The following is a 26,306-nucleotide window of genomic DNA, read 5'->3' on the forward strand; positions in this document are numbered from 1 at the left end:
ACTGCATTACTTGCATGTGATGGGGGTGGGGTCGCATATAATACACTGGCTGGTGCAAGCCCTTCTCAGTCATACATGGAAGCCGCTACAAAAGCTTTGTGCCTGTTGAACTGAAGACAGAGGCCGCCCATGAACGTATAAAGACTGGGAACGAGTTTTAGCCAGCGCCACACATGTCAATCAATCAATCAATCAATCAGTGACACTTGTAAAGCGCGCTACATACCCGTAGGGTCTCAAGGCGCTGGGGGGGGGGGGAGGGGGGGGTGCCGCTACTGCTCGAACAGCCAGGTCTTCAGCTTCTTCCTGAAGGAGAGGTGGTCTTGGGTCAGGCGCAGGTCGGTAGGGAGGGAGTTCCAGGTCTTGGCGGCCAGGCAGGAGAAGGACCTTCCTCCTGTAGTCGCTCTTCGGATGCGGGGGACGGCGGCGAGGGCGTGGTTGGCTGAACGGAGGTGGCGTTTGGGAGCGTGGAAGTTGACTCGGCTGTTGAGGTAGCTCGGGCCTTGGTCGTGTAGGGCTTTGTGTGCGTGGGTGAGGAGGCGGAAGGTGATTCTTTTGTTGACGGGGAGCCAGTGAAGGTCTCTCAGATGTCCGGAGATGTGGCTGGTTCGTGGGATGTCGAGGATGAGTCTGGCTGAGGCGTTCTGGATCCGCTGGAGTCTCTTCTGGAGCTTGGCGGTGGTACCGGCGTAGAGGGCGTTGCCGTAGTCCAGTCGGCTGGTGACGAGGGCCTGGGTGACGGTCTTCCTGGTCTCGGTGGGGATCCACCAGAAGATCTTCCGTAGCATGCGTAGGATGTTGAAGCACGCCGAGGAGACGTTGTTGACTTGCCTGGTCATGGAGAGGGAGGAGTCCAGGAGGAAGCCCAGGTTGCGTGCATGGTCTGTCGGTTTGGGTGCGGTGCCCAGGGCGGGAGGCCACCAGGAGTCGTCCCAGGCGGAGGGTGAGGAGCCCAGGATGAGGACCTCCGTCTTGTCCGAGTTCAGTTTCAGGCGGCTGGTCGTCATCCACTCGGCTACCTCTTTCATCCCTTCGTGCAGGTTGGATCTGGCGGCGGCGGGGTCGTTGGTCAGGGAGAGGATCAGTTGGGTGTCGTCGGCGTAGGAGATTATGCTGAGGTTGTGTTTGCGTACGATGGCCGCGAGGGGGCTCATGTAGACGTTGAAGAGGGTGGGGCTCAGAGATGATCCTTGAGGGACGCCGCAGGTGACTTCGGAGGCCTCTGACTTGTACGGTGGTAGGCGGACTCTCTGTGTTCTTCCGTCGAGGAAGGAGATGATCCAGTCCAGCGCCTTGTCCTGGATTCCGATGTTGCTGAGGCGCCGTACTAGGGTGCGGTGGCAGACCGTGTCGAATGCCGCAGAGAGGTCTAGGAGGATGAGGGCCGCTGTTTCTCCATTGTCCATCAGGGCTCGGATGTCATCGGTGGCGGCGATGAGGGCGGTCTCGGTGCTGTGATTGGCTCGGAAGCCGGACTGTGAGGGGTCGAGGGATCCGTTTGTCTCGAGGAAGGCGGCCATCTGCTTGTTGACGGTCTTCTCGATGACTTTGGCTGGAAACGGGAGGAGCGAGATGGGGCGGTAATTCTTGAGGTCGGTGGGGTCCGCTGTAGGTTTCTTTAGTAGGGCGCTGAGTTCGGCGTGCTTCCAGCTCTCAGGGAAGATGGTGGTGTCGAAGGAAGTGTTGATGATGTCTCGCAGGTGGGGTGCGATGACAGCGTCGGCCTTGTTGAAGACGTGGTGAGGGCAGGGGTCGGTCGGTGATCCGGAGTGGATGGAGTTCATCGTGCGGATGGTGTCTTCGGTGCTGATCGGGGTCCAGGCGTGGAGGGTGGTGGTGGGGGGTGGTTGTTCGGTCATGGTGTGCGTTGGTTGGTTGTTGAAGCTGTTATGTATGTCCGCGATCTTGTTGTGGAAGTATGAAGCGAGGGAGTTGCAGAGGTCTTGCGATGGGGTGATGTCGTTGTTTCCTGCGCTGGGGTTGGAAAGCTCTTTCACGATGTTGAAGAGTTCCTTGCAGTTGTGTGCGTTGTTGTCCAACCGGTCTTTGAATGCTGTTTTCTTGGCGGCGCGGATCAGCTGGTGGTGTTTCCGGGTGGCAAGTTTGAAGGAGGTCCTGTTGTCTGGTGTCGGTTCCCTTCTCCAGACTTTCTCGAGGGCTCGGCAGTTCTTCTTGGAGCTCTTGAGTTCGTCGGTGAACCATGGGGCCTTCTTGCTGCCGGGTCTGCTAGGCGGGGTCCTCAGTGGGGCGAGTTCGTCCGCGCAGTTGCTGATCCACTTCGTGAGGTTGTCGGCGGCTTGGCTGGGGTTCGCTGAGCTGGCAGGAGGGTGCTGGTTCAGGGAGGTGGCGAGCTGGTCTGCTGTGATCTTGTTCCAGCTTCTGCGGGCTGCCTGTTGCTGGTGTTGGTGGGTCGTCGTTCTCTTGAAGGTGAAGTGGACGCAGCTGTGGTCCGTCCATTGAAGCTCTGTGGCGTGGCTGAAGTCTATGTCTGTGCTGGATGAGAAGACTGCGTCGAGTGTGTGTCCGGCGAGGTGGGTGGGGGTGGACACCAGTTGCTTGAGTCCCAGGTTGGCGAGGTTGTCGAGCAGGGTGCTGGTGTTGCGGTCGTTGTTGTTCTCCAGATGGAAGTTGAGGTCTCCCAGGAGGATGTAGTCGGCGGAGGGGAGGGCATGCGGGCTGACGAAGTCGGCGATGTCCTCGCTGAATTGTGTGCGTGGTCCAGGGGGTCGGTAGATCAGGGTGCCTCTGAGGGTGGTGTTCGGGTTGGTGTGGATCTGGAAATGCAGGTGTTCGGCGCTGGTCAGGGTGTTGTCGGTGCTGGTCGTGAGACGGATGGTGTTCCTGTGGATGATGGCGATGCCTCCTCCCATCTGGTTGGCGTTTCGGTCCCTCCGGACGACCTTGTAGCCCTCTGGGATAGCGATAGCGATGTCGGGAGCTGAAGAGGCGTTCATCCAGGTCTCCGTGAGGAAGGCGACGTCAGGGGCTGTGGCGTCTAGAAGGTTCCAGAGTTCGATGGCGTGTCTGTGGACGGAGCGGGTGTTGAGCAGGATGCACTTGAGGTGGGTGCTGCTGGTGTTCGACTTGGTGGGTGCTGGTGCGAGGCTGGTCCGGATGCAGGTGAACTTGCAGGCGTGGCAGCTGAAAGGTCCGTGGGTACGTCGTGGAGTGGCTTGATGGCATTCTGGGAGTCGGCCGGTGTTGAGTGCGGTGAGGGTGGCGGCGGAGTACGTCAGGCGGGTCGGTCGGGATCTTCGTTGGCCAGGGGTCCTGGCGCTGGGCGCGGTCTGGTCGCGGACGGGCGCAGACGGGCTTACCTTTGGCGCGCCTTCGGCGCACAATCGGCGCGCCCGCTGCGCGTGACCGCTGCGCGTTCGCACGGTCGCCATATAAGGCGAAGTGCGCGGGTGGGCGGGGCAGCTGGGAGGCGGGAGCGGGGAGGGAACAGAAAGGAAAAAGGGGCGTGGTCAGCGGTGGTGGCGGGAAGCGGGGAGCGGGGAGGGAAGGCGGAGGGCGGCGAGGTAGGCGGGCAGACAGGCAGGAGAACGCAAAGGGCTGAAACTGACTAGAAAAAAATACAGGCACAAAAGTCAGACAAAAGCTGCTAACACGGGAGGAAAATGCAGTTCAAACAAGCACAAATGCTAGACAAAACAAGCACAAAAGTCAGACAAAAGCTGCTAACACGGGAGGAAAATGCAGAAACTGACTAGAAAAAATACAGGCACAAAAGTCAGACAAAAGCTGCTAACACGGGAGGAAAATGCAGTTCAAACAAGCACAAATGCTAGACAAAACAAGCAAAAACAGACGCCAGCGGCGTCAGCTGGCAGCGAGGCAGGCAGCGAGGCAGGGGGCAAGGCGAGGGGGCACACACAGCAGCTGGTGGCCGTGCGGCGCGGGGGTGTCCCACAAGTGGGTCCCACGTAACTCAAGATTCAAACTAATACAAACATATATATTGCATAGGGCGTATCTCTCACCAGATAAAATTAACAAATATTTTAATATTAATACCTCTGAGTGCCCGCGATGCCGTCTCCTGGGTGCCAACCTGTTGCATATGCTGTGGTCTTGCCCCAAGCTTCACACTTACTGGCGTGCGATACTGGCAACGCTCACTACATGCACTAACATGGAAGTACATGACAATTGGGAGGTCTGTATCCTGGGGTTCTACAAAAGAAACAAAATACATAGAGCGGGCCTCCGATTCCGAGACTTGGGACTTATAACAGCGAAACGGCTCATAACCAAACGATGGAAACATAAGGACCCGCCAGAGGTATCACACTGGAAGAAGTCCCTAGAATTATGGGCGCAGGCAGAGAGCGCCTCCCTACACAGGGAGGAGACGGCGGGGTTGAGGAAGAATCCCATTGCACAGACCTGGGATGATATGCTCAGAAAGTTAGTGTGCTTCAGTGCCCCATAGCAGCCACCGCCCGCACAACAGGCGGGGCCCAATACTTGATATATCACCAGACAGTAAGGGAGGTGCTGCACCTGTATACCATCCCGCCCAGACTAGTTGGAACAGACCAAGCCTTGCATTCCTAAAGTATGTTAAACGAAAGTAAACGCAACCCTGACGGCCATACGCCCGCAACGGCAATAGTAGTGGTAGCCCATGCTCATTAATGACACATTAATCCAGACATGACTACGCAAAGAAGAAAGACACACCAGGCACTGAATACATATTCCCTCAGCATACTGACATCATTTGTTAGTTCAGTTTTATTGTTGGTTCTTAAAAAAAAATATATATATATATATATATATTTTTTGAGTGTTATAGAAAAGAGAACGGAACTGAACTAATTGACGGCTGGATAAGCATCCATATGCTATGGTTAAAAATGACACCAAGTTCCTGAGAAAGTCACACGCGCTGATTGTTTTCTACAGAGTCATAGGCTAAGAAATGTTATAAGGGAAGTGATGCATATTGATGCTAGACAATAGATATGTTGTATCAGGAAATTTAAAACAAAATGCACCAATAAAGATATTCAAACAAAAAAAATGAAGAAAGATCTGAAGGAGGTCAAAGCGCAATGGTCAGGGAGTTTTGTAGTGTGGACACAATTCATTCCCAGGAGGAATTGGAGAGGTGCTACCAAATCAGACAGGAATTGACAAGGCAAGGACGGAAATTAATAGAGAGATGCGAAGGTTTAGTAGAGAAGAAGGGCTAGGGCGGTGCAGCATTCTGATTTGAGTTACGAGATGGCAGATTTCATTAGGGGGCGATAGGATGCATCTTTCCAGGTATCGGTTGGAGTTATATCTGTTCGAGGTGACAGAATTTTTTGCACGGACATTGAGAATACAGAGGTGAGCTGGCCAGGCAACGGGTGGAGCAAATGGGGAAAGGGGGAGGGGGAAATTGGGCACGGGTGAGTGGGGTAGAAAAAGCCAAGATTGCAGTTTGCAGGCATTTAGATCCGGATATTGTTGCCACAGTCGAACCAGACGGAAAGGGAGAGTGTGAACAAGGTCTCACTGGAGCGAGGTAGGAAGTTAAAGGTTATGTTATAGGAAGTTAAGTTTAGTTAATGGATTCACTGGTAAACGGTAGGGGGAGTTAAAATGTTATAATTGTAGGAGTGTAGTATGTCATGAAGTAGAGAAGTGCTAGGTTGCGTTATGTGAGGGGACAGGACCTTAAGGGTGGGGGTAGGAATGCTGGTTGACAAACATGTATAATGAGGTTTTAATTTTGTAAGGCGCTATGCCCTAGGTTATTTTGTGATGCGCACCTGTCTCAATAAAGCGTCCTTTTTCACACATATAAAAGTGTCATTGGTGTGGACTGTGCCCCCTCTCACCCAATAGGGGTTTGGAGGACAGCCACCTGAAGAGAGTTTGTCAACCAGAGGTTTTGGTGGAAGCTGTGCAGTCTTCAAGACTGTTCACCGTTTTGGGCTACATCCGTTAGAGGATGTAGCCCAATATATATGTAAGGGGTCATTTTGGGCTGCCACATTCTATTTTGTGATGGGCGACATGGTGTCAGCCCATCCCTAGTGATGTAAAGTGTTTTTCCCCACCTGCCCATCCCTCAGATTAGGTTTTAGGGGCAGTGAAGATCGGATTGTGCGATTCAGGTTGGCGGAGTTGTTTGGGACAGTTGTGCAGGGGTCGGAGGAACTTTGTATGGTTGTTGCTTTTTTACAGATGTTGGGTGGTTAGCCCACAAGTTTGCATCCCCTCTCACCCAATTTGTAAGTAACAAAGTTAGGGCCTTCCTTTCTCACATGTACCCAGCGGACATAGTGCATTAAAAAAGTATGGGAACTGTGATTCGGAGTGTAACAGGAGTGGAGTTTTGTGAGCATTTGCTCGAAGTCAAAGGCCTGACTAAAAAGAACAAAATATTCTGTAACTATTTTGTTGGTCTTTCTACTTCAGGTAACTGCAAATAAACTAACACAAATCTTAAATGAAAAATAATGCAAGTTAAACTAATCAGTGGGAACCGCACTATTACATACACTATAAGATATGCTGGCTCAAAACGTGAAAGAAGATTTAGGTTTAAGATGAAAAAAGTGCTTCCAAAATATAGATTTCAGTAATACACAGACTGTATCCAGTACAAACAGTTTTACAACTACACATTAAAAGCACCGCCCCCAAAAATAATATATATATATATATATATATATATATATATATACACACAAAACAATAAAAGGGGTGGAAAATGGGGTTTCTCAGAGCACTCATCTGATAGTTAACACAATATGTTAAAATTCAGAAAAGTAGAAGTGGTGCATACGAGGAAGGAATGCTCACCATTCTTTCACAACTAGAAACACTGCACAGGGTCCTGTACAAATTCATAAAAAAACAACTGGCACACACCGACTAATACATATATGTAGTTTGCAGTCACACTATTAGGTTCTTCAATTGATGTATTTCTTAAGATTTTAGACACCACACATCATTTTATTATTTCAAGTCTTGGACTCCACAAGTCATTTATTTTGCTTTTTCACAAAGCTGATTCTTTATAAAGCCAACATGTGTTTAGTCCAGAATTTCAACTTCGTCAGGGCTTATTTCCTTAAGAGTCAGGCTAACAGCACAGAACTGCTATTATGAGAAGCCACTGGTACACCCTGTTATGTTGAAAGAGACACACAACGTTGGACCATGGAGGTATCCAATGTATCGTTCCAATGTTATAACCACTAAATGTTAAGACGATATATCGTGGAGGCTACGCAACGGTAATTATTTCATTTCAGGTATTAACCCGGGTCCATGTAGGCCCTAATGCTTCCCAAATCGGAGCGCACTGAGAATGCTAAGCGCGAAGTGTGCTCCGATTCGAGAAGGATTAGGGCCTACATGGACCCGGGTTAATACCTGGAATGAAATAATTACAGTGTATAGCTGCCATGAGATATATCTTTGTCATCACAAAGCTTCAAGTGACTCCATCAATTAAAGCAGATACCAACTTCCCAAGAAGGCTTTACATTTGCAGACTAACCAAGTGGACACATTTACACTTCTTTCAAGCAGCAGGCAACCTGACCAGAAGGCTTGCTTCTTGTTCGGCTGTTTGTTCCTCCCTCTGCTTCACAGCACAGGAGACTCCATCCCTTCCACTTCAGTTGAAGCATCTCAACTGTCGGAATTAACCATCTGGGGATGTTGTCCTAATAAAAAGTAGGACACCGTTTTTTGTTAAATTTGAAAAAGGTATGGGTAGGTCAGGTCCCACAGATCCTACCTCTCTTGACCACTGCATGTACCCCAAATATCCCATTTGTAGGTCTGTTCACCTAACAGAGCAAACATGCTTAATGTATGAATTTATAGAGTATACGCGTCACTGAATGACTGAGCAAGAAGAGCTGTGTGTCTTTCCTGTAGTCCTTAGTTAGGCACTCATTATGAGGGGCGCAGTATTACTGACCTTGGAGGTAATGAGTATTTCAGCCAGCTGCAGCAGTACTGAAGGTCTTTATTAATGGCGGTTTCTAAGAGAGCCAAGTTATAGCACAGTCTATGTGACAGTTCTTGGCTGATAGGTGTCCCAAGTGGTTGAAGAGCTGGTGCAGCACTATTTTACCACCATAGAGGGTTTTAAATGGTTGGCTGTCACATGAACCAATGAGGCACACACTACTGCTTTTGGTTGGAAGTGTAGCAGCATGTGTTGACATATCTAAAATAGACAATAGAACATAACTGAAAAACATGCAAAGTTAACATAACACAAATAAAACCTAACAGGGCAAAAAAATTCGAAACAATACACAAGACCACCAAAGCCGCATGTTGCAATGAAATCAGATTGCAATATTGCATAAGAACAACAGAACACTTCATCACCCCAACAAATGTAAACACACATTCTTGTTTGCTTTACCACCTCCAGAATCCTGTTTTCATAATACAGTGGTAAAACCTGTTTGGCTCAAGCACTACCTTAACCTACCACCAAGGACACAAAACGGCACCAATTAAAAATGTTTTGTGATCCGGCCCCAGATCTTCAAAGTTGCTTACCTCACCAACTGTTTTTATTGTAAATACTCCTGATGGGGTAACCTGGCTAGATTCCTGTCAACTTTCCAGAAGGTATTCCCATGTTACCCAACTGACAGATCCAGACTCTGGTGTTGAGTAAAGTGGCGTAGAATGTAGTCGCGTTGAGCACAGTAGAGTGCAGTGGTGTAGAGTAGAGTGGTGCAAAGTAGAGGGCAGTGTAATGGAGTGGCATAAAGTAGAGTGCATTGGTGTAGAGTGCAGCTGTGTACAATGCAGAGCCATAGAATGTAGTGGCGTAGATTAGAATGGAGTGGTGCACAGTAGAGTAGCATAGAATACAGTGGTATAGAGTGCAGAGTAGAGTGGCAGAGTGTGCAGGTAGAGTGATGTAGAGTGCAGTGGCATAGAGTGCAGTGGTGCAGAGTAGATCTGAGTGGCGTACAGTGTTGGCATGCTGGGGCGTACAGAGGAGTGGTACATAGTGGAGTGTATTGCTGTAAAGTGTACTGGCATAGAGTGTAGTGGCCTACAGTGTAGAGGCGTAAAGGCAGTGGCGTACAGTGGAGTGATGTTAAGTGACGTGGCATCGAGTAGAGTGATGCAGAGTACAATGGTATAGAGTGCAGTGATGCAGAGTGGAGTGGCATATATTGTAATGGCATAGAGTGCAGTGAGGAGTTGCGTAGAGTTCCGTGGCATAGAGTGGAGTGGTGCAGAGCCGAGTAGAGTGGCGTTGAGCAAAGTGACAGAAGGTGTAGTAGCGCAGAGTTAATGGTTTCAAAGTAGAGTGAAGTGGTGTAAAATGAAGTGGTATATTGCAGGGTAGAGTGCAGTAGCATTGAGTAGAGAGGCGTAGAGAGCAATGGCATAGAGTGCAGTGGTGCAAACTAGATTAGAGCAGAGTACAGGGGCTGGCATGCAGGGGTGTGGAGTGATAAAGAGTGGAGTATATTGGCATAGAGTATATTGGCATAGAGTGGAGTGGCAGAGTGGAGTTGTACAGAGTAGACTGAAGTGGTGTAAAGTGCAGTGGTGACGAGTGCAGTGGTGCACAGTAGAGTGGCAAATGGCGTATTTGCATAGAGTGGAGTGGTACAGAGTAGAGTGAACTGTCGAAGAGTGCAGTGACGTGGAGTGGTGCAGAGTAGAGTGCAGAGGCGCGGAGTAGCAAGAAGCGGCGCTGAGTGGTATAAAGTGGAGAGGTGTACAGTAGAGTGCAGTGGCATAGAATGGAGTGGAGTGGCGTAGAGTTGAACAAGCATGGCATGGTAGCACACTGCAATAACAGACAACACATTGTCAATTGAAATTACTATTACATTTGCACAGACATACAGATTTTCTAATGAAACTATACAGTGGACAACTGATAATGTGTGGAAATGGCATTACGTAGTGTATTGATTTGTTTTGATCATATAAAAGTATTTGTTTCCAGCACACTTCAGATTAAACAAAAAACATGCTTAATTTGTGCTTGCCTACTTCTGATATATTTTGGAATACTTACAGCTCATTTAAATGTTGTTGTGTACTAGAAGACAACCTTTCCCTATCTCCCAGTATTCAGCAAGGTTGTCATATAAATCCTCTCACTTTGAAGTCAGAGAAAGAAAAGTAACCACGAAATCTCCCTTGAAAGACAGAGCCCGACATATGACCTCGGTCTTTGAATGCACAGAAAAGTGACAAGATAAGAGCAAGATTACAGGCCTGTTTACAGAAAAGATTACTCGTGGTAGAATACAAAGAGAGGTAGTGTGAAAAGGCTTTACTCCTTGGGAGTGACGAACTAACACTTGACAGCCTAAAACAAATGAAGCTAGCAAACTAAAAGTCATAAAATATGAGTTACAAACCACAAAGCCAGTGGTAAGCAATTGGTGGAATGTGTTCCCAGGGAAGCTTCCTGAATGGCCCCAAGATGCCTATATCAGGCTTCGACCTAAAAACTAAATACCTCTGGAAACCCAGAAAGTCGATACGTCATACATGTTCGTTTTTAAATAAATGTCAAATTCTGGGGCACAAAGCAAACTATTAACATTGCAAAACACAAAGCACCACAGGCTACAAATAAATCTGAAAGCGTCAATAATCCAAGGATCAGAAAAGTTGTCAAAGTGATAATCATGCACAAGAATCCAATCTAAACTACTAGCCATGCCGTTTCAAAAATAAACCAGTATACACAATTAATTGTTAGAAAAGGCCTGCAAGTCCCACCTGAATAGTCCATCCTGGCAGTACAGTAAAATCCCTGGACGCGTTCTTCAACACATTTTCCTGTCCTGGTTTATAACGGAGTGAAACAGCCCTACTGGCCCCCAAACCACAACGGCGTCCGTTTCCTGCCATGTGACGTGAAGCAAATGCTATCTCACCAGAGCATGTGCACGCTTATCTCTGGGCCGGATGAGAGCTTGATATCTCATCTCCTCGGGTCCCACAGGGCTCTAGGATAGCCCAGTCCACCAGCATTATAAAAGCAGCTCAAACGAAATGCTCATATAATAACTAATTTCTCATCCATGATTAACCTTTTCATGGTAACTTACTTGTTTGCATATAGTCGTCCCTTACATCCATTTATTTCGTGTACCTAAACTGAGCCGCTTCGCCTGGACACGTTCATCTGCTCTTACTAACACAGCGGGAGTGCACGGTCCCCATTCAGCAGTGTATGGTGCAGCCAAATTGGACTGATCAGACGTTGCATGCTCTGGGCTGGTGAGAGCATGGCTTCCACATAGTGCGCTCACAAAGTGCCAAATCGCTAGCCCCAGCTGGGCCAGGAATTTCACATAACTAACCCCTCCTTCCCATCCTGTAACCAGAAAGAGGCGGCAGACACCCAGATGTGTGTTCGACCAACACAAAGTTATTTAATCAATTAGCAAACAATCAAGAATGGAAGGCAGGTACATACACCAGTGACATGAACAGTAAGGACAGGCATTATTACACCGACTGTGCAGCAAGTGACACTTTGAGATATACACCATATTATCAAAATACACTCGGCAATGATTCAGAAGTGGTCAAGAGTACACGATTGAGAATCAACTCCCCCAGTTGCATTTCCCTGGCATGAGTCAAATTGCAGAAAGTAAATCTTCTCCCAATTTATCTCCCCCTTAGGGGCAGCACCTTGTGCCAACAATGTCTACACCCCACCAAGGAGCTGTGGCAAATATCACCATCAAAATTCGTTTGTACTGGTTCACCCCCTGTCTAGGTGTGGGATAAAATGATGGCATACAAATAAATACAAACGCACACAAAACCAGGGACCGGCGACCGCATAACGCACCGTCCCTGCCGGGGCACCTGTGACCGGACCAGCTTCCAGGTGAAGCCACCCTATTTCCGCCTGTTGCTCCAGGTGAGGGTGGCTGGGTGTTTCGCAAAGCAGTCCCCAGCTACAGGATAGGTGTGTCCTGCAGTGTCCTCTGTTGAGTCGCGTGGCCGAAAAACACTGCTCCCTCAGCCCTACGGCATTTTAAGCCCCGCCGTGGCACCCCCCCCCAACAACGTCACACATTACCTTTACGAAGTTGGGAGCAAGGACTCCCTTCCTTCTCTCGCACATGCGACAACTGGGTCAATTGGCCACCTGGTAGGGGGATTTGCCCCACCCCCAGTAACCTTGGCCGACACTATCCAGCCTCCACGCTCTGGCCAGTGAGGCGACTAATGGCGACCCCTCCCTAAATGCTGGGATCGCTGTCTCAGAAATACAAGGTCAGAAATATCATCATCTATCTAGCACAATGTGGAAGAGTGTTTAAACTACTACTTGAACAGCAATAAGGAGATCAAGAAAATAGATTTTGTCACTTAAACAGTGTAAACGTGCAACGTTACGCCCTCGAAATCTCCTAGGTTACATTGTCATCTGGCATTTGTATAGTGTCCCTTTGTACATGCATAAAGATATATATGCTCGACTGAAGATATACATCTCTTACCTGCAACAGGTAGAAGCCCCCTTTTTAGGTCTCGCCTGAGCCAGCACATGCGCTGCCCTGGCGAGACATTTAGTAAGCGCGTTTTCAAAGTGCTGCCCACAGGCTACAGTCTTTACGGCCACCAGCTTGCTGTCACGCGCACAACGTGTACAGCTGGCATCTGGCTTTATCGCTTGCATCGCCTCCCCTACCCCTCCCTTCTCCCACTCCCTCTCAGCAGTTTCGTTTTCATCAGCTGCCATCTTCGTAAAGAAATAGAAAAAAACATCTATTTCTTTACTTTTGCTATAATCGCGGCACCCGCGCTTTACTTTTAATGTTAAAAGTAAAGCGCGGGTGCCGCGATTGTAGCAAAAGTAAAGTGTTGGACCTGTCAGCCCTAGGGTGGTCTTACCCCGCATTTCTTTCCCTTTCTGCCTCCATTTTTACCACCATCTTTTGTTGGACATAGGACTCTGGGCGCCTTACCACTGCTGAACAGTGCTGAGGAGCAGGTGCTCTCTCCTAATAATATGGCTGCCGAAGGCCCCTGCTACTGCGGAGTGGCCACTGTCTTTTTGCGCGCTAGTAGTTGGGATCAGGCTGGGACATTAGGATACTGTAACCCTGAGCATCCCACCCCTGTCACCAGAGAAGCCACCACAGAGTCCCTAGAGCCTTCTGGAATTTTCCAACCACCCCAGGTTGGCACCAGAACTTGCTGCCTTTTTGCAGGGTCACCTGACCTAGGGGTATAAAGGTAAGGGAGGAAAAACCTGACAGTTCGTTGGAGCACTACTGGACCTGGGGACCCTCCGCCGGAGTATAGGCTGCTGGGCCAGGGGGAAGCTACACTACTGAGGCTGACTGAGCTTAGGCCCTGCTGTCCCCAAGATAGCGGAGTGTTTCTGCCAGCCTGCTGACCTTGCCCAGTGGAAGGGGAGCCCGGGGGTGCCAACTCCAGTGCGCCTGCTCAAGCCTTCCATCCTTCCTCCCATTGCTACAACCTTCTGGCACTAATGTCTGCTATCAACTGCCAGCCCTGAGGGAGGAAGCGCTGTGAATCTGACACCTGAATCTTCCTAACTAGCGCTGTGATCCCCGAGCACTGAGGGACCTGCGAGCGCTGCTGCAGCTGGGAACCACAAGGTAAAGCGCTGTATCACCCAAGCACTAGATTGCCAGAATTTGTCACCTTCAACTAAGAGCTGCCCTTTAAGGACTTGCCAAACCCTGTGAGCGCTGTGTTGGGGGCGCTACGGGGTGCCCAGGACCCGACTGTGCTGCCCTTGTGCTGGAAGTCGCCCCTCGTGTGTTAAGGCGGTGCCCCCCTCCCCCCCCAAGATCAAGAGCGCTGTCTGCCCGAGTACCTGTATTCCAGAACTCTGCCCCTGAGAAGTCCGCGTTGTCAGGAATCACCACCACGGCCCCGGGGTTGCCCAAGGAGAAGATCGAATGTCCTGAACCCCGCCGCGGCCCCCCGAGGGGAGGGCCACTGGGGGTGCTGCCGAGGCCACGCTGGGCCTGTAGTGCGAGGAGTGAGCGTTGCTGAGCAACCGAGGCGCCGGCCGCGCCCCCAGGAAGCCACATTCTATTGGTTCCTGTGCCCCAGGCCGAGTGAGGAAGCCGGAGCCCGCCTGGGCCTCGCGGGAAGCCGCGCTGAGGAAGGCTGCCCCCTGACTCACCCGGGCCTTCCAAAGCAGCGAGGGTGGGTAGAGAGTCCGCCTCCCCCAGACCCAGCCCCGAAGGGAAGAGTGGGCTGATTGGGGAGGAGGCGGCCTGTGTCTGCCCGGGCCGGTGCGGCAGTGAGACCTAAACTTCCCCCACGAGATAGGCGTAGTAGGGCCCCCAGGTCTCCTCACACACGCTCTATGCGGAGGCCCCGCCCGAAGTGTATCAGGGAATCCCCGGGGCCCTGAATAAACACACGTCGATGCCCAGACGCATGCGACCACTGTCTGGGGACTGCCCCTGCCATAGGAATCTGGCCTGCATTGCCTCTTCCCCCTGGCATTGACACCGGCCATGATTGTGCCACTGCCTTATACCGGATACCTGGAGGTTGTGCTAGACTGGGCCTCCATTCCTGTGGACCCATCCCGGTTAGCCTGGCTGCCCGCAAGGACTATGTGAAAAGGGTGCTGAGTACTTGTATTAGAAATATTCCACAGGAGAAAAGTTTTTGATGTTATCCAGGTGCTTGAGAAATGTTGCCAATATGATCCACGTGCATAAGAAATGTGACCTCCAGTGAACATGTGCATAGGAAATGTTATGTGTAATAAACATGTGCCTAAGAAGTGTTACCCGTAGTGACCTGAGGTTATAGAAACTGTTTACCCTGCACTTTTTTGCGAGCTTTGCATTCCTAATTCTGACAAGAAATAGATAAAGATACTTGTTTTGTTAACGCCCATGAAGTGGTGTCTATTTATTGCGTGTGCTTTACTGGGTCAGTGTGAGAGAGTGATGCACAACTACTTAACACATAGCCCCTGGAGTGCCTTCCCGCCTAGCGCCAAGCTACCGCGTCCGAGTCGGTGGTCCCTGGGAACTTCCGGGTCTAACATAAAGAAATAGATGTTTTTTTCTATTTCTATACTTTTGCTATAATCGCGCCACCCGCGCTTTACTTTTAACGTTAAAAGTAAAGCGCGGGTGCCGCGATTATAGCAGCCACACCAATGTATTACACCCCCACGGCGCTTTATGTTACCTATCCATGCATGTTTGAATGTTGGGGAAATGCGCTAGAGACAAAGGGCTTTGTTCTTGTGCCTTATAGGTGTTGCCAGTGCTGTACTTTTTTGTATTTTAAAGCAGCCTCATACTGCCTATGCCACATTTGTTATATATTCGTCAGAGGCGTTTGTGCTTTTCTTTACGTCCTATATAGTTATGCAAGCATGTCTTTCTTTTGAAGATGCTGCACCACTTCTGTGTGTGAGGGAAGCTTGCCAAGCTGCTGCCCAGGCACTACAGGTGTGTCTGTCTGACAGAAAGATGAACTAATGATGGACGAGTCGAGCTACATGTCCACGATCATCGGAATAATGTGGCAGGAGAGCACCAAATTATGTGGCAGTGTTGGCTAAAATAAGCAGCAGCAAAAGGCAAATAATGCGGAACATTCCGTGATCGTATTACTTCAATATTTTGTCATTTTGCACGTGTTAAAACTAAAGGAGCAAAGGTTTCTCCTCCTTAGTACTAGTTTAACACCCAAATAAAGCAATTAGCAATGGAAAGGTGAGCTGCCAACCTTTGTGAAGGTCCTTTCATTGCCCTTCAACACACGATGCCGCCTTTTTAGTAACCTTTAATCCACTTGAGCTGGAAACATATTTTTGTGAAACTATGCAGATTGTGCAGCAGATGATGGTTTATGTGGAAAATGCGGGAAATCCATAATTATACAGAAAAGGCAGTGGCCGCATATCACATAATTCCAGTGGCCCTGTTTATGCGTCATGTATTTATAAAGAATGACTGCATTACCAGCAACGTATACTACTTCTGTTTGGATGCATCTTTTTTGCATGTGAGGGAGCCTTGCACTACCGGAGAATGATGTATTGCACCAAGTAAAGGATCTACAGTTACTGCCGGTGTTCTGTTTGATCTGTGTGCGTGGTCGAATGTGTATGGAAGGTAGGGGAAGCTTGCACTGCCCCCCTGCATTGCATGATCACTTGATGTAACGAACGTTAGCATTACTGTCAAATATCCTATAGTTTCTATGCATGAAGGAAGCTTGTGCTGCAGTTGCCTGTGATGCATGGTGTCAATTGTTTGAGTGAGAGGTGGTTGGTCTGTTCTCCTCTTCCCGGTATCTTCTCAGTGTGTGAACGAGGCCAGTACTCGCGGCACCCGCGCTTCACTTTTAATGTTAAAAGTAAAAGCGTGGGTACCGCGATTGTAGCAAAAGTAAAGAAATAGATGTTTTTTTCTATTACTTTCGCTATAATCGCGCCACCTTCGCTTTACTTTTAACATTAAAAGTAAAGCGCGGGTGCCGTATGCCACCCTGTGAGACCTCCTAATGCATTTCCTCTAAGCATGTCGCCGACCAGATTAGATGGGAGAATTTAATACTCTACTGTTAACGAGATGGGTTCTCAGTCCCAGACATGCAACTGTACTACCTGCTGGCCCAGTGTCACTTAGCTTATTATTGGTATCACTCTGATGCAAATATCGCTTACATCAATCCTGAACAAGCATTGACATAGCCAATAGGTCTCGCATTTGGGACCTTATAAGTGTTTAGCCATGCAACAGTTGGTGTTGTTGCACCAAGGATATTCTGCTGCATAATTAAATACTTAGAAGGTCCCAAAAGCGAGACCTATTGGCTATGCCAATGCTTGTTTTAAGCTAAAGTCATCCTCACGTCCAATTCCGAAACAGGTGTTATGTTATTGAGTGTTTGCAAATGACCACATAAATGTAGCTTGCCATTAAACAGTACAAAACACAACTTTTAGGAAAAGTCCAACATCTATACATCATGGGTTTACACAAACGATTCATATACATTGGGGATTTTTTGTGAACCTTTGAAAAATTGACAAAGTGCACATACAACCCTATACGGGGCAGAAATACACAGGATTAGATGTAGCAGATTTGTGCAGTTGGTGAATTAAAAGCACGTATTCTTTTTTTTTCCCATAGGCAAAACAATTGAAATATGTGAGAGTAGTGCCCTTCACTTTCGCTCTCTAAAAAGAAATGCACTCTACTTTTTACAAGGGCAGTTTTTTTAAATTTGCATTTCCAGAGAGGGACACAAGCTCCAAAATGTTTATGAATACCCAAAACTTTACAAGCTTGCGGCTGTTAATTCGATTTTGCACAGCTACCCACCTAAAAGACCATTTTCTCGCCCCAATCCTAAACACAATACTGGGTCAATTTACTGTACTAGTAGATTGCCCGCCACCATAAATTCTTTCTACTAGCATAAATGTTTGGAGGTCCTCATACTGTAACTCAAGATTTCTAATTAAACGTTGGGCGGAATTAGGTGATAAGTACAAGGACTTGTCCCTCCTGACTTCTTTCCTGTCCAATAGGAAACAATCTGTGACCTTAGACTGCTATGAGTCCTCCCTTTATTCACTTCCTTGCGGGGTTCCTCAGTGATCCTCGCTTAGTTCTACACTTTTTAAGACTTACGTCTCTGAACTAGCTACTTTAATCAAAAGTTTTGACTTTTCACTTAACTCCTACACTGACGACACTCAGTATTGTCAGCCTTAAATAACGATCCTAGAGTGTCCGAAAGCTTCCAGGACTGTATGAGAGCAATCAGCTCATGGATGAGCGGCCATTGTTTAAAGCTTAACTCATGAAAAACGGAGGTGATAACCTTTGGCAATCTGTCTCCCTCCTGGTGGCCAGCTGAGCTAGGTCTTCCCCCGGCACTACTGTGCCCAAGACTAAAAACATGGGCTTACTAATTGATAACAAGCTTAACTACGGCGCTCAGGTGTCGGCTGTACTCTCCTCATCCTTCCACACGCTCAGGATGATAAAAAAAACTCTTCCCTAAATTCCTGCAAACACATCAAAAAAACAGTTATCACCACTCTGGTACTATTCAAGCTAGACAAATGCAATGGACTTTACATGAACCTGCAGGAAAAACATACTAACAGACTTCAGATAGACAAAACGCTGCAGCCAGAATGATTCTAGGTTTGCCTAAATTCCACTCAATTTACAGTGAAATGCAGAAGCTTCATTGGCTTCCTTTGAGAAGTCGTATTAAATTTGAAGCACTTGGCATTGCCTGTAAGGCACTGCACAACTCAGGCCCTGAGGTTCTCAGACATAGCTTTCAGTGGTACACCCCTAGCAGACCCCATGCACTACTATGGTGCCAAAACTCTTACAATCTCCAGATTTAAAACATCTAATCGGGTTGGAAGAAGCTTTGTCACAGATAAAACCAAACTTTGGGACAGTCTGCACCCTCTTCCCCACATCAGAGCCACTCCCACCTTACTTTCCTTTAGGAAAGAACTTAAAACATGGCTTTTCCGAAACTAAGGGTGTTCAGTTCGTGCTCTAGTGCAGTTAGTGCCACGACACCTTAGGGAAAACATGCGCCTTATACATTTTAATGACATAACATTTCAGCACTTACTACCACTGATCACTAATCAGAAGACAATATCCTATTTTAGTGTCCAAAGAGGTTTGTCAATTGGGCTGCAAGGGGTCAACATTTTTAAAATTAGGACTCTGTAAACAATGTTTCCCAAAGATCTGTTGCTTATCCAGGTAACAAACTATGGCGTATCCTCAGTGGCGCAATTTGAAATCTGGAACCCCACTTCTGAATATTTTCTCTTTTGGATTACATTTTTTTTTTAAAAACAGCAGATTATTGGCATGCAAAGTCAAAATTGGGAGACAAGAAGATCAAATGAGTAATCTGCATATGCCACAGTTCTGAAGTATAAAATGTCTAAATATCCTTCCTTCTATGCCCTATACGGACCCCAAACACTTTGGAATATATATATATGCAAGACCTCACACTCCAAGGAATGAAGGACCCATAGCAAAGTAAGCCAATTAGAGGTAAACCCTTAATGCAATTCAATTCAATATTTATTAAAAGATTTGGAACGCCAATGGAGGTCCACAGAAAAAAGTGCATACACAGTATTACAATAAATATATGAAAACATAAGGAAAACTCATTTCTTAGATCATGTGCAAAATATAGTCCAGAATTCAGCTTCGGTAAAGACTTTAGTCTGAAATTAGCAGCAAGAAAAAGGGGTAACCGAGCATATTCAAACCTGTGCAAAAAGCAATTCAGTAGCAGCCAGTTCATGTGCAAAATACAATCCAAAATCCAGCTTCAATTGAGTTTTGAGATTTGCAACAAGGAAGTGGGAGAAAAGCACAACTAATCCCAACTGTGCAAAGAGCAATAAGTAGCAGCCAATAAATGTGCAAAATACAATCTAAAAAAAGGAGAATATATTAATACTCCATAAAAGGGTGACCGGCACGGGGATTAACAGCCGAAAAAAAAAAAAAAAAAGATTATATATTTATATATTATCTACTGCCGGTCGCCAGTAGATAGTTATAGTTAGGATCGTGTTTCCATAGGAAATCTCAAAATGATATTTTGAATAACTTTGGCGCCGGTTGACGAATCCTTGCAAAATTTTCAAAACAAATGGGGCGCTCCGCTCAGCTCCTACCCTGAAAGTCTGGGGGTGATTTGTCAAGCGGGGGCAGAGAAAAAAGGGGGGTCCCAAAACGCGTTTTCCCCATGCATTTTCCCATAGGACCTTTAGTCGAAGGTACAGCCCGAACGGCTGAACAGAATTACTTGAAATTTGGCAGAGAAGTAGTCCTCAGGTCAGGGAAGTGCCTTTTGCAGGTCTGGCGTCAAACTGTTCAGTAGTTCCTGAGAAAATTGCATTTAAAAGCATATAAATATCTATAAGCGCGTACCGTGCGCGCACCGTAAGCGCACGGTGCACGCACCATAACGTGCGCGAGCGAAATTCTGATTGGTTGTTACATGTCTGTAAACATTCGAATCGGTCGAAATCAGGAAGTGTCGGCCGCCATTTTGTCTGTCACACTGAAAAGGAAAGGTAGAGAACGTGAACAGGGGGCAGGGTAGGGAGTTCCTGACCCCCTAGCGTTTGTCAGGGGGTCACAGTGGGACCCCGAAGGGCCAAAAAAAAGATTTACATTTTTTTTAAAAATTTGCGAGGTGCGCGCACGGCAAAAAATTTAAAAAAAAAAAAGATTAAAAAAAGAAGATTAAGTGTTTGGATGTTGGTTGGCTCTAAAAAGAGCCGTTGTGTTTGAGTGTTTTTTTGTACCTACAAGTAAGTACCGATGCAGAGTCTAAAGTTCAAGAGGAAGACTCTGTTCCCTTCATCATTGAAATGTACACCGTCTCCTCTATAAATGCCTTGCATGTTGTAACGCAAGTTGTTGTGGTATATAGAACCCATACCATAGTCTCTGAGGAAAGCAGAAACAGACTTATTGACGTGCTTTCTTGCTTTGTCAATCTGCGGACAATGTTGGTTGGACCAGTTCCACTTTTGCCTTTGGCATATATTAGAATATACAAAGGCAGTTTGTGGAAAAAGTGACATCAATTGCACAAAGGTGTCCTTAATAAGCATTTCCAGACCTACGCCAGTTAAACTGCCTAGGTCATTTCCACCACAGTGCACACTTATAAGGTTAGGCTGTGGGAGATGTAGAAAGGATTTCACCAAAGGCATTAATTGGTGCCACTTTAACCCTCTCTGACCAATCCATTTAATGTCTACATTTGGCAAAGCAAGATCTTTCACAATACCTCTTTTTTCTGCAAACTTTTCACTCCAGAAGACATAGCTGTGACCTATAATCCACACTGTGAACATCTTCCAAGGAGATCTGGATGCACTCAGAAGGTGTCTTTCAGTAGAATGGCAATATGAAAAGAAAGATAGTTGTAAAATGGAGGCTTACATACTTTTTTTTAAAATAAAAAGAAATCATTGGGTGTTTCAGACCATTCAACAGTAAAAACTAGGCTGTATGTTTAAATTATTAAAAGCATGTTTTGTATTGTTTCTTAAAAATGTGTTCCCACAGAACGAATAGTTTCTTACCTGTCGGTGTAGTTTTGCAGCTTGAAGATCTTTCTGGATTTACTATGCTGTGCATTATTCCGCGATCTTGTGGTTGGGTCCGGATTCGTAGTCTTTCCTTTGTTTTTTTTGTTTTTTGTAGCCCAGATGGGCGGCGACGACCCACCATTTGGTGCACCTCTCGTGACGTCGTCGTGCTTCCTGCGGAAGTCCCACCTTTGGGGCGCCATCTTCGGGTTCTTTTTTCCCTTTTTTCTTTCTTTTTTTTTTTTTGTTTAACCCTAGGCGATTGATTAGTCCTTCAGTCCATTTTCTGTACCCTTTTATTCCTTCTGATGTTTTCATTTCACCCCCTCTTTCTCCAGCCTCATCTTACTGGCAGAGGTGGGTGGGTTCGCTAGTGAATCCAGAAAGATCTTCAAGCTGCAAAACTACACCGACAGGTAAGAAACTATTCGTTTTGCAGCGTGAATCTTTCTGGATTCACTATGCTGTGCATAGACTTTGTAGCGGTTTTCCTAATTTTGTGGCGGCTGGGTAGTAGATGAGCGGTGGTCGTTGAAAATGTGTTGAAGCACCTTCTGTCCAACCTGTGCTTCCTTGTTCATCTGAATGTCCATGCAGTAGTGTTTCGTGAACGTGTGCACAGATGCCCAAGTTGCCGCTAGACATATGTCCTGAATGGGCGTGTTCGCCAGGAAGGCAACGGTGGCCCCCTTCTTCCTTGTGGAGTGAGCCTGAGGCCCCTCTGCTAGCTCCTGTCCAGCCTGTTTGTGGCAGAATTGAATAGTGAGGGCAATCCATCTAGCGATGGTGCCCTTAGTCACTGGTCTACCCATGAAGCTAGTAGCAAAGGACACAAACAACTGCTTTGATTTCCTGAGTTCCTTGGTTCTCTCAATGTAGTGCATCACCGCTCTTCTAGCGTCGAGGGTGTGCAGAGCCCTTTCTGCGTTTGAAGTCGGGTTTTGGAAGAAACTCGGTATCTGAATACTCTGGTTCATGTGGAACGCCGACACCACCTTGGGCATGAAGTGTGGGTCTGTTCTCAGGACTATCCTGTCCTTGTGAATCTGAATGTAGGGTTCCTGTAGCGTTAGCGCTTGAAGCTCGCTCACCCTGCGTAGTGAGGTTATGGCCACCAGAAAGGCCGTTTTCATCGTCAACATTTGCAGTGTGGCCTTGTGAATGGGTTCAAACGGTGCCTTCATGAGCTCCGTCAGTACCACGTTGAGATTCCATGCTGGCGGCGGCAACCGTTTAGGAGGGGCAATTCTTTTGGCTCCTTCAATGAATCTCCTCGCCACCTGCGAAGTGAAGAAACTTCCACCCTTCTCACCTCTGGTGTAGGCTACGATCGCCGCTAGGTGTACCCTTAGGGAGCTCGAGCAGAGGTTACTCTTTAGAAGGTGTGTGAGGTACCTCAGTACTGTTGAGTCTCTAGTCATTCTGTTTTGCAGGCCCTTCTTCCTGCACCACACAGTAAATCTCTGCCATTTGGCGCTGTAGCATTTTCGTGTAGTTGGTTTCCTTGCCTCCCGCAGCACCCGCATAGTGCTAGGAGGCAATTTAAGGTGAGCGAACTCTAGGTCTTCAGGAGCCATGCCGCCAGGTTGAGGCTCTCTGGCTCCGGATGAAGGACCTCTCCGTTTTGCATGGAGAGCAGGTCCCTTCTTCTCTCGAACCTGTGGGGATTGCCCTTTGCCATTTCTTGAATCTGTGAGAACCATGTCTGCCTTGCCCACTGCGGAGCCACTAGGATCAGAGTCATGTTGCTGGTTCTGCACTTGTCGAGCACTCTGTGCAACAGGGGTATCGGTGGAAAGGCGTAGGCAAATGTCCTCGACCAGCTTATCCATAAGGCATTTCCTTGGGATTGCTGATCTGGTTGCCTGGACGCGAAGCTTTGGCATTTTGCATTTTGGCGTGTTGCAAACAGGTCTATTGTGGGAGTTCCCCATCTCTGGAAAAGCTTCTCCGTTTCCTGGTCATTGAGCTCCCACTCGTGTGATGCCGAGGTCTGCCTGCTTAGCCAGTCTGCCTCCACATTGTCCTTCCCTGGAAGGTGAATTGCCAGTAGATCTATCCTGAGAGGTATGGCCCATCTCCAAATCTCCTGTGCCAGAGAGGAGAGAGGGAACGACTGTGTCCCCCCCTGCTTGTTGATGTAGAACATTGCCGTGGTGTTGTCTGTTTGAACCAACACCCTCTGGTTGTACAGGTGCCTCTGGTATGCCTTCAGGGCTAGCAGGATGGTTTTCAATTCGAGGTAATTGATATGGCGTACCGCATCTGCTGGAGCCCACAGACCCCTCACTCTGAGGTTGTCCATGTGCGCTCCCCATCCCTTTTGCGATGCGTCCGTGGTAATGGTCATTGTTGGGTTTGGTGGTGTCAGGCTTCTCCCTGCTGTCATGTTGTCTCTGTTCCACCAAGTCATCTCCTCCTGCACTGCGTGCGTAACAACCACTAGATCTTCCCAACTGCCGCTTGCTTGTGACCATTGCTGTTGTAGCCATTCTTGGAATGGTCTCATGTGCAGGCGTACATTCGGCACCAGCTGGATACATGACGCCATCATCCCCATCATCTTGCTCACTGACCTCACTGTCAGAGCTCGCCCCTTCTGGTAGAGACGCGTCTCCTTCAGTAGGGCCTCTGTTCTCCTGTCGCTGGGCACCACTGTGCTGTTCAGGGAGTTGATTTTTGCTCCCAGGAAAATCTTCACCTGCTCCGGTTCCAGCGATGACTTCCCCCAGTGTATCGAGAACCCCAGGTTCGACAGAGTGTCTGTCACGCGTGTTGCGTGCCTCTCGCACTTTCGCGTGTGTTTGCCTTGACCAGCCAGTCGTCTAGGTAGGGGTAGACATGGATCCCCTGCCTTCGTAGGTGGGACGCGACCGCCGACATGCATTTTGTGAAAACCCTTGGCGCCGACTTTAGTCCGAAGGCCAGGGTTGTGAACTGGTAGTGTTCCTGGTCGATGTTGAACCTTAGAAGGCCCTTGTGCCTTCTGTTTATTGGAATGTGTAGGTAGGCATCCTTGAGGGCCACGGTGACCATGAAGTCCCCGTCTCTTATTTGGGGAAGCACCTCCTGCAGTGAAGTCATTTTGAACTTCTGCGTTCTGATGAACTTGTTTAGGTATCTGAGGTCCAGGATGGGTCTGACGTTTCCGTCTACTTTCGGGACCACGAAATAGTTTGAGTAGACCCCCTTGTTGCGTTCTCTGAACGGCACTGCCTCTATGGCTCTTTTTTCTAGTAGTTTCAGGGTTTCTTCTCTGAGTAGGGCTAGTTCTTGAGCTGATCTCTGCCTTCCCCTTGGTCTTCTGTTTGGAGGTCTTTTCTCCAAATCCACGCAGTATCCGTATTGCATGACGTTCAGTATCCACTTGTCTGTGGTTATACGCTGCCACTCCTGAAGGTAGAACCTCAGCCTTCCGCCTACTGGTGTTGGATGCTCGTAGGCTTTTGATTCTTCTCTCCCCCTTGATGTTACTGTATTGCGCCTCACCCTTGGGGGCATGTCGAGGGTAGGCGTCCTCCTGCGTGCTGAGTCACTTTGATGAGGGTTGGTCACCCCCTCTCCTCCTCTGGCCACGTCCGTTCCCTCTCCCGTGAAAGGACTGGCCCGAGGCTGGTACTGCCAGTTTTGCTTCTGTTGACCTTGTTGTCCGTGACTATCACCCTGCTGAAACGCCTGGTGCGACGCACCCTGCTGGCTTCCTCCCCGACCGTAGGGTCTCCTAGAGGGATTGCCTCTCCTCATCCCCCTTAGCTGTAGGGCCCCCATGGACCTCGCCGTTTCGTTTTCTTTTTTCAGCTAGGTGAGTTTCTCGTCTACTGTTGCTCCGAACAGTGTCTCTCCGTTGAAGGGGGTGCTAAGGATGTTGTTCTGCACCTCCGGTTTGAATCCCGATATTCTTAGCCATGCATGTCTTCTCTCGGTGACCCCTATGGCCATTAGTCTTGCCGAAGTCTCTGCCCCGTCCAGCGCCGTCTTTATACAAGAGTTGGCGATGTTTTTACCTTCTTCCACCAGGTGGGAGGCTCTTTGGCGGTATTCTTCGGGGAGGTGTTTTACTAGCTCCCCCATCTCGTCCCAGTGCTGGTACTGGTGCCTATTGAGAAGTGCATTGGAATTCGCCATGCGCCAGTGCATTGCGGCGTTCCTCTCGACCTTTCTTCCCGTGAGGTCTATCCTCCTGCTTTCTTTATCTGGTGGTGGCCCCGAAGTTGCTGGCACGTTGGCCCTTCTCCTGGCCGTGGAAGCTATGATGGAGTCGGCCGTGATACTACCCTTGATGTAAGGGGGGTCCAGAGAAGAGTGCTTATACTTCTTCTCCGTCCTGGGTGTGATCGAACGGTAGGTCGCTGGTTCTTTAAAGGCCTCTCTCCCCTGATTCATCACACTTTGTAGCATGGGAAGGAATTGGCTCCTCGTCTGGATGGGGAGCAGGGTCTCAAGGAGGAAATCTGCTTTCGGCCTCTCCTCGTCCAGCTTCACGCCGAAGGCCGTCGCTGCGCTCCTGACCACCATATTGTACACCCCGATGTCGTCGGGTGGAGAAGGCCTCGAAGGGTACGTGTCCACGGGCTCCTCGGGGTTCTCGGTGTCGAGATCCTGCCATTCAACGTCGTGGCTGGTCGATGGCGCCGAGCTGTAGAACGACTGCTGGTCTTCTTCCTCGGGTTCGCCTTCATAATAGGTCTCGTCTTCCTCTTCGAGATCTCTCCCCAGCCCCTCGGTGTCGAATTCGTCCTCGATTTCGACGACGTTCGTCAGTGGAGCTGTTGGAATTTTGTATTCCTTCATCTTGGCGTCAAACTCCTTCTTCCTCTGAAGGATGTTCTCCATTTCGGCCTCGAGCCGCCTCTTCTTCTTCTCCATCTCGGAGATGCTTTTGGCGTCGACCGCGGGCCTCTTCGACGGAACTTGCGTCGACCTGTCCTTCTGCGTCGAGCGCCCCGTTTCATGGGTTGTCTTCGACGAACCTTGCCTTTCGGCGTCTTTCGGCACCATGGAGTCCTTCTCGAAGGATCCGCTCGGCCTCTTGTCCATGGTCCCGCCCTTGGTCGTCGAAGTTTTCGGCGCCGGGGCTCCCTTCGTGGACTTGACTCAGTTTTTCTCGAGTCACCCTCGGGTTTTCGAGGCACTTTCGTGTGTTTTGAGCTCGACGATTCTCTTACCTCGTCTTCGT

The 26,306-nt window shown here is 48.5% G+C and overlaps 1 protein-coding gene across 6 annotated transcripts in view; it reads right to left on the reverse strand.

Annotated features, from left to right (window-relative positions):
* The window catches only part of ST7 (suppression of tumorigenicity 7), a 614,758-nt gene that overhangs the window by 403,635 nt on the left and 184,817 nt on the right, over positions 1-26,306 (reverse strand). For 2 of the 6 annotated variants that reach the window (XM_085653143.1, XM_085653137.1), the window contains exon 1: positions 10,744-10,822. The exons of 3 other annotated variants lie outside the window; for them this stretch is intronic. In XM_085653143.1, the coding sequence (XP_085509269.1) occupies positions 10,744-10,756 (13 nt within the window). In that variant the 5' untranslated portion in view covers positions 10,757-10,822. Of the gene's footprint in view, positions 1-10,743; positions 10,823-26,306 lie in introns of those variants that run through there. One more of the 6 variants, XM_085653140.1, reaches the window with a different exon arrangement.

Source organism: Triturus cristatus, chromosome 4_1 (genome assembly GCF_964204655.1).
Source record: "Triturus cristatus chromosome 4_1, aTriCri1.1, whole genome shotgun sequence".
NCBI classification, from domain to species: Eukaryota; Metazoa; Chordata; class Amphibia; order Caudata; family Salamandridae; genus Triturus; species Triturus cristatus.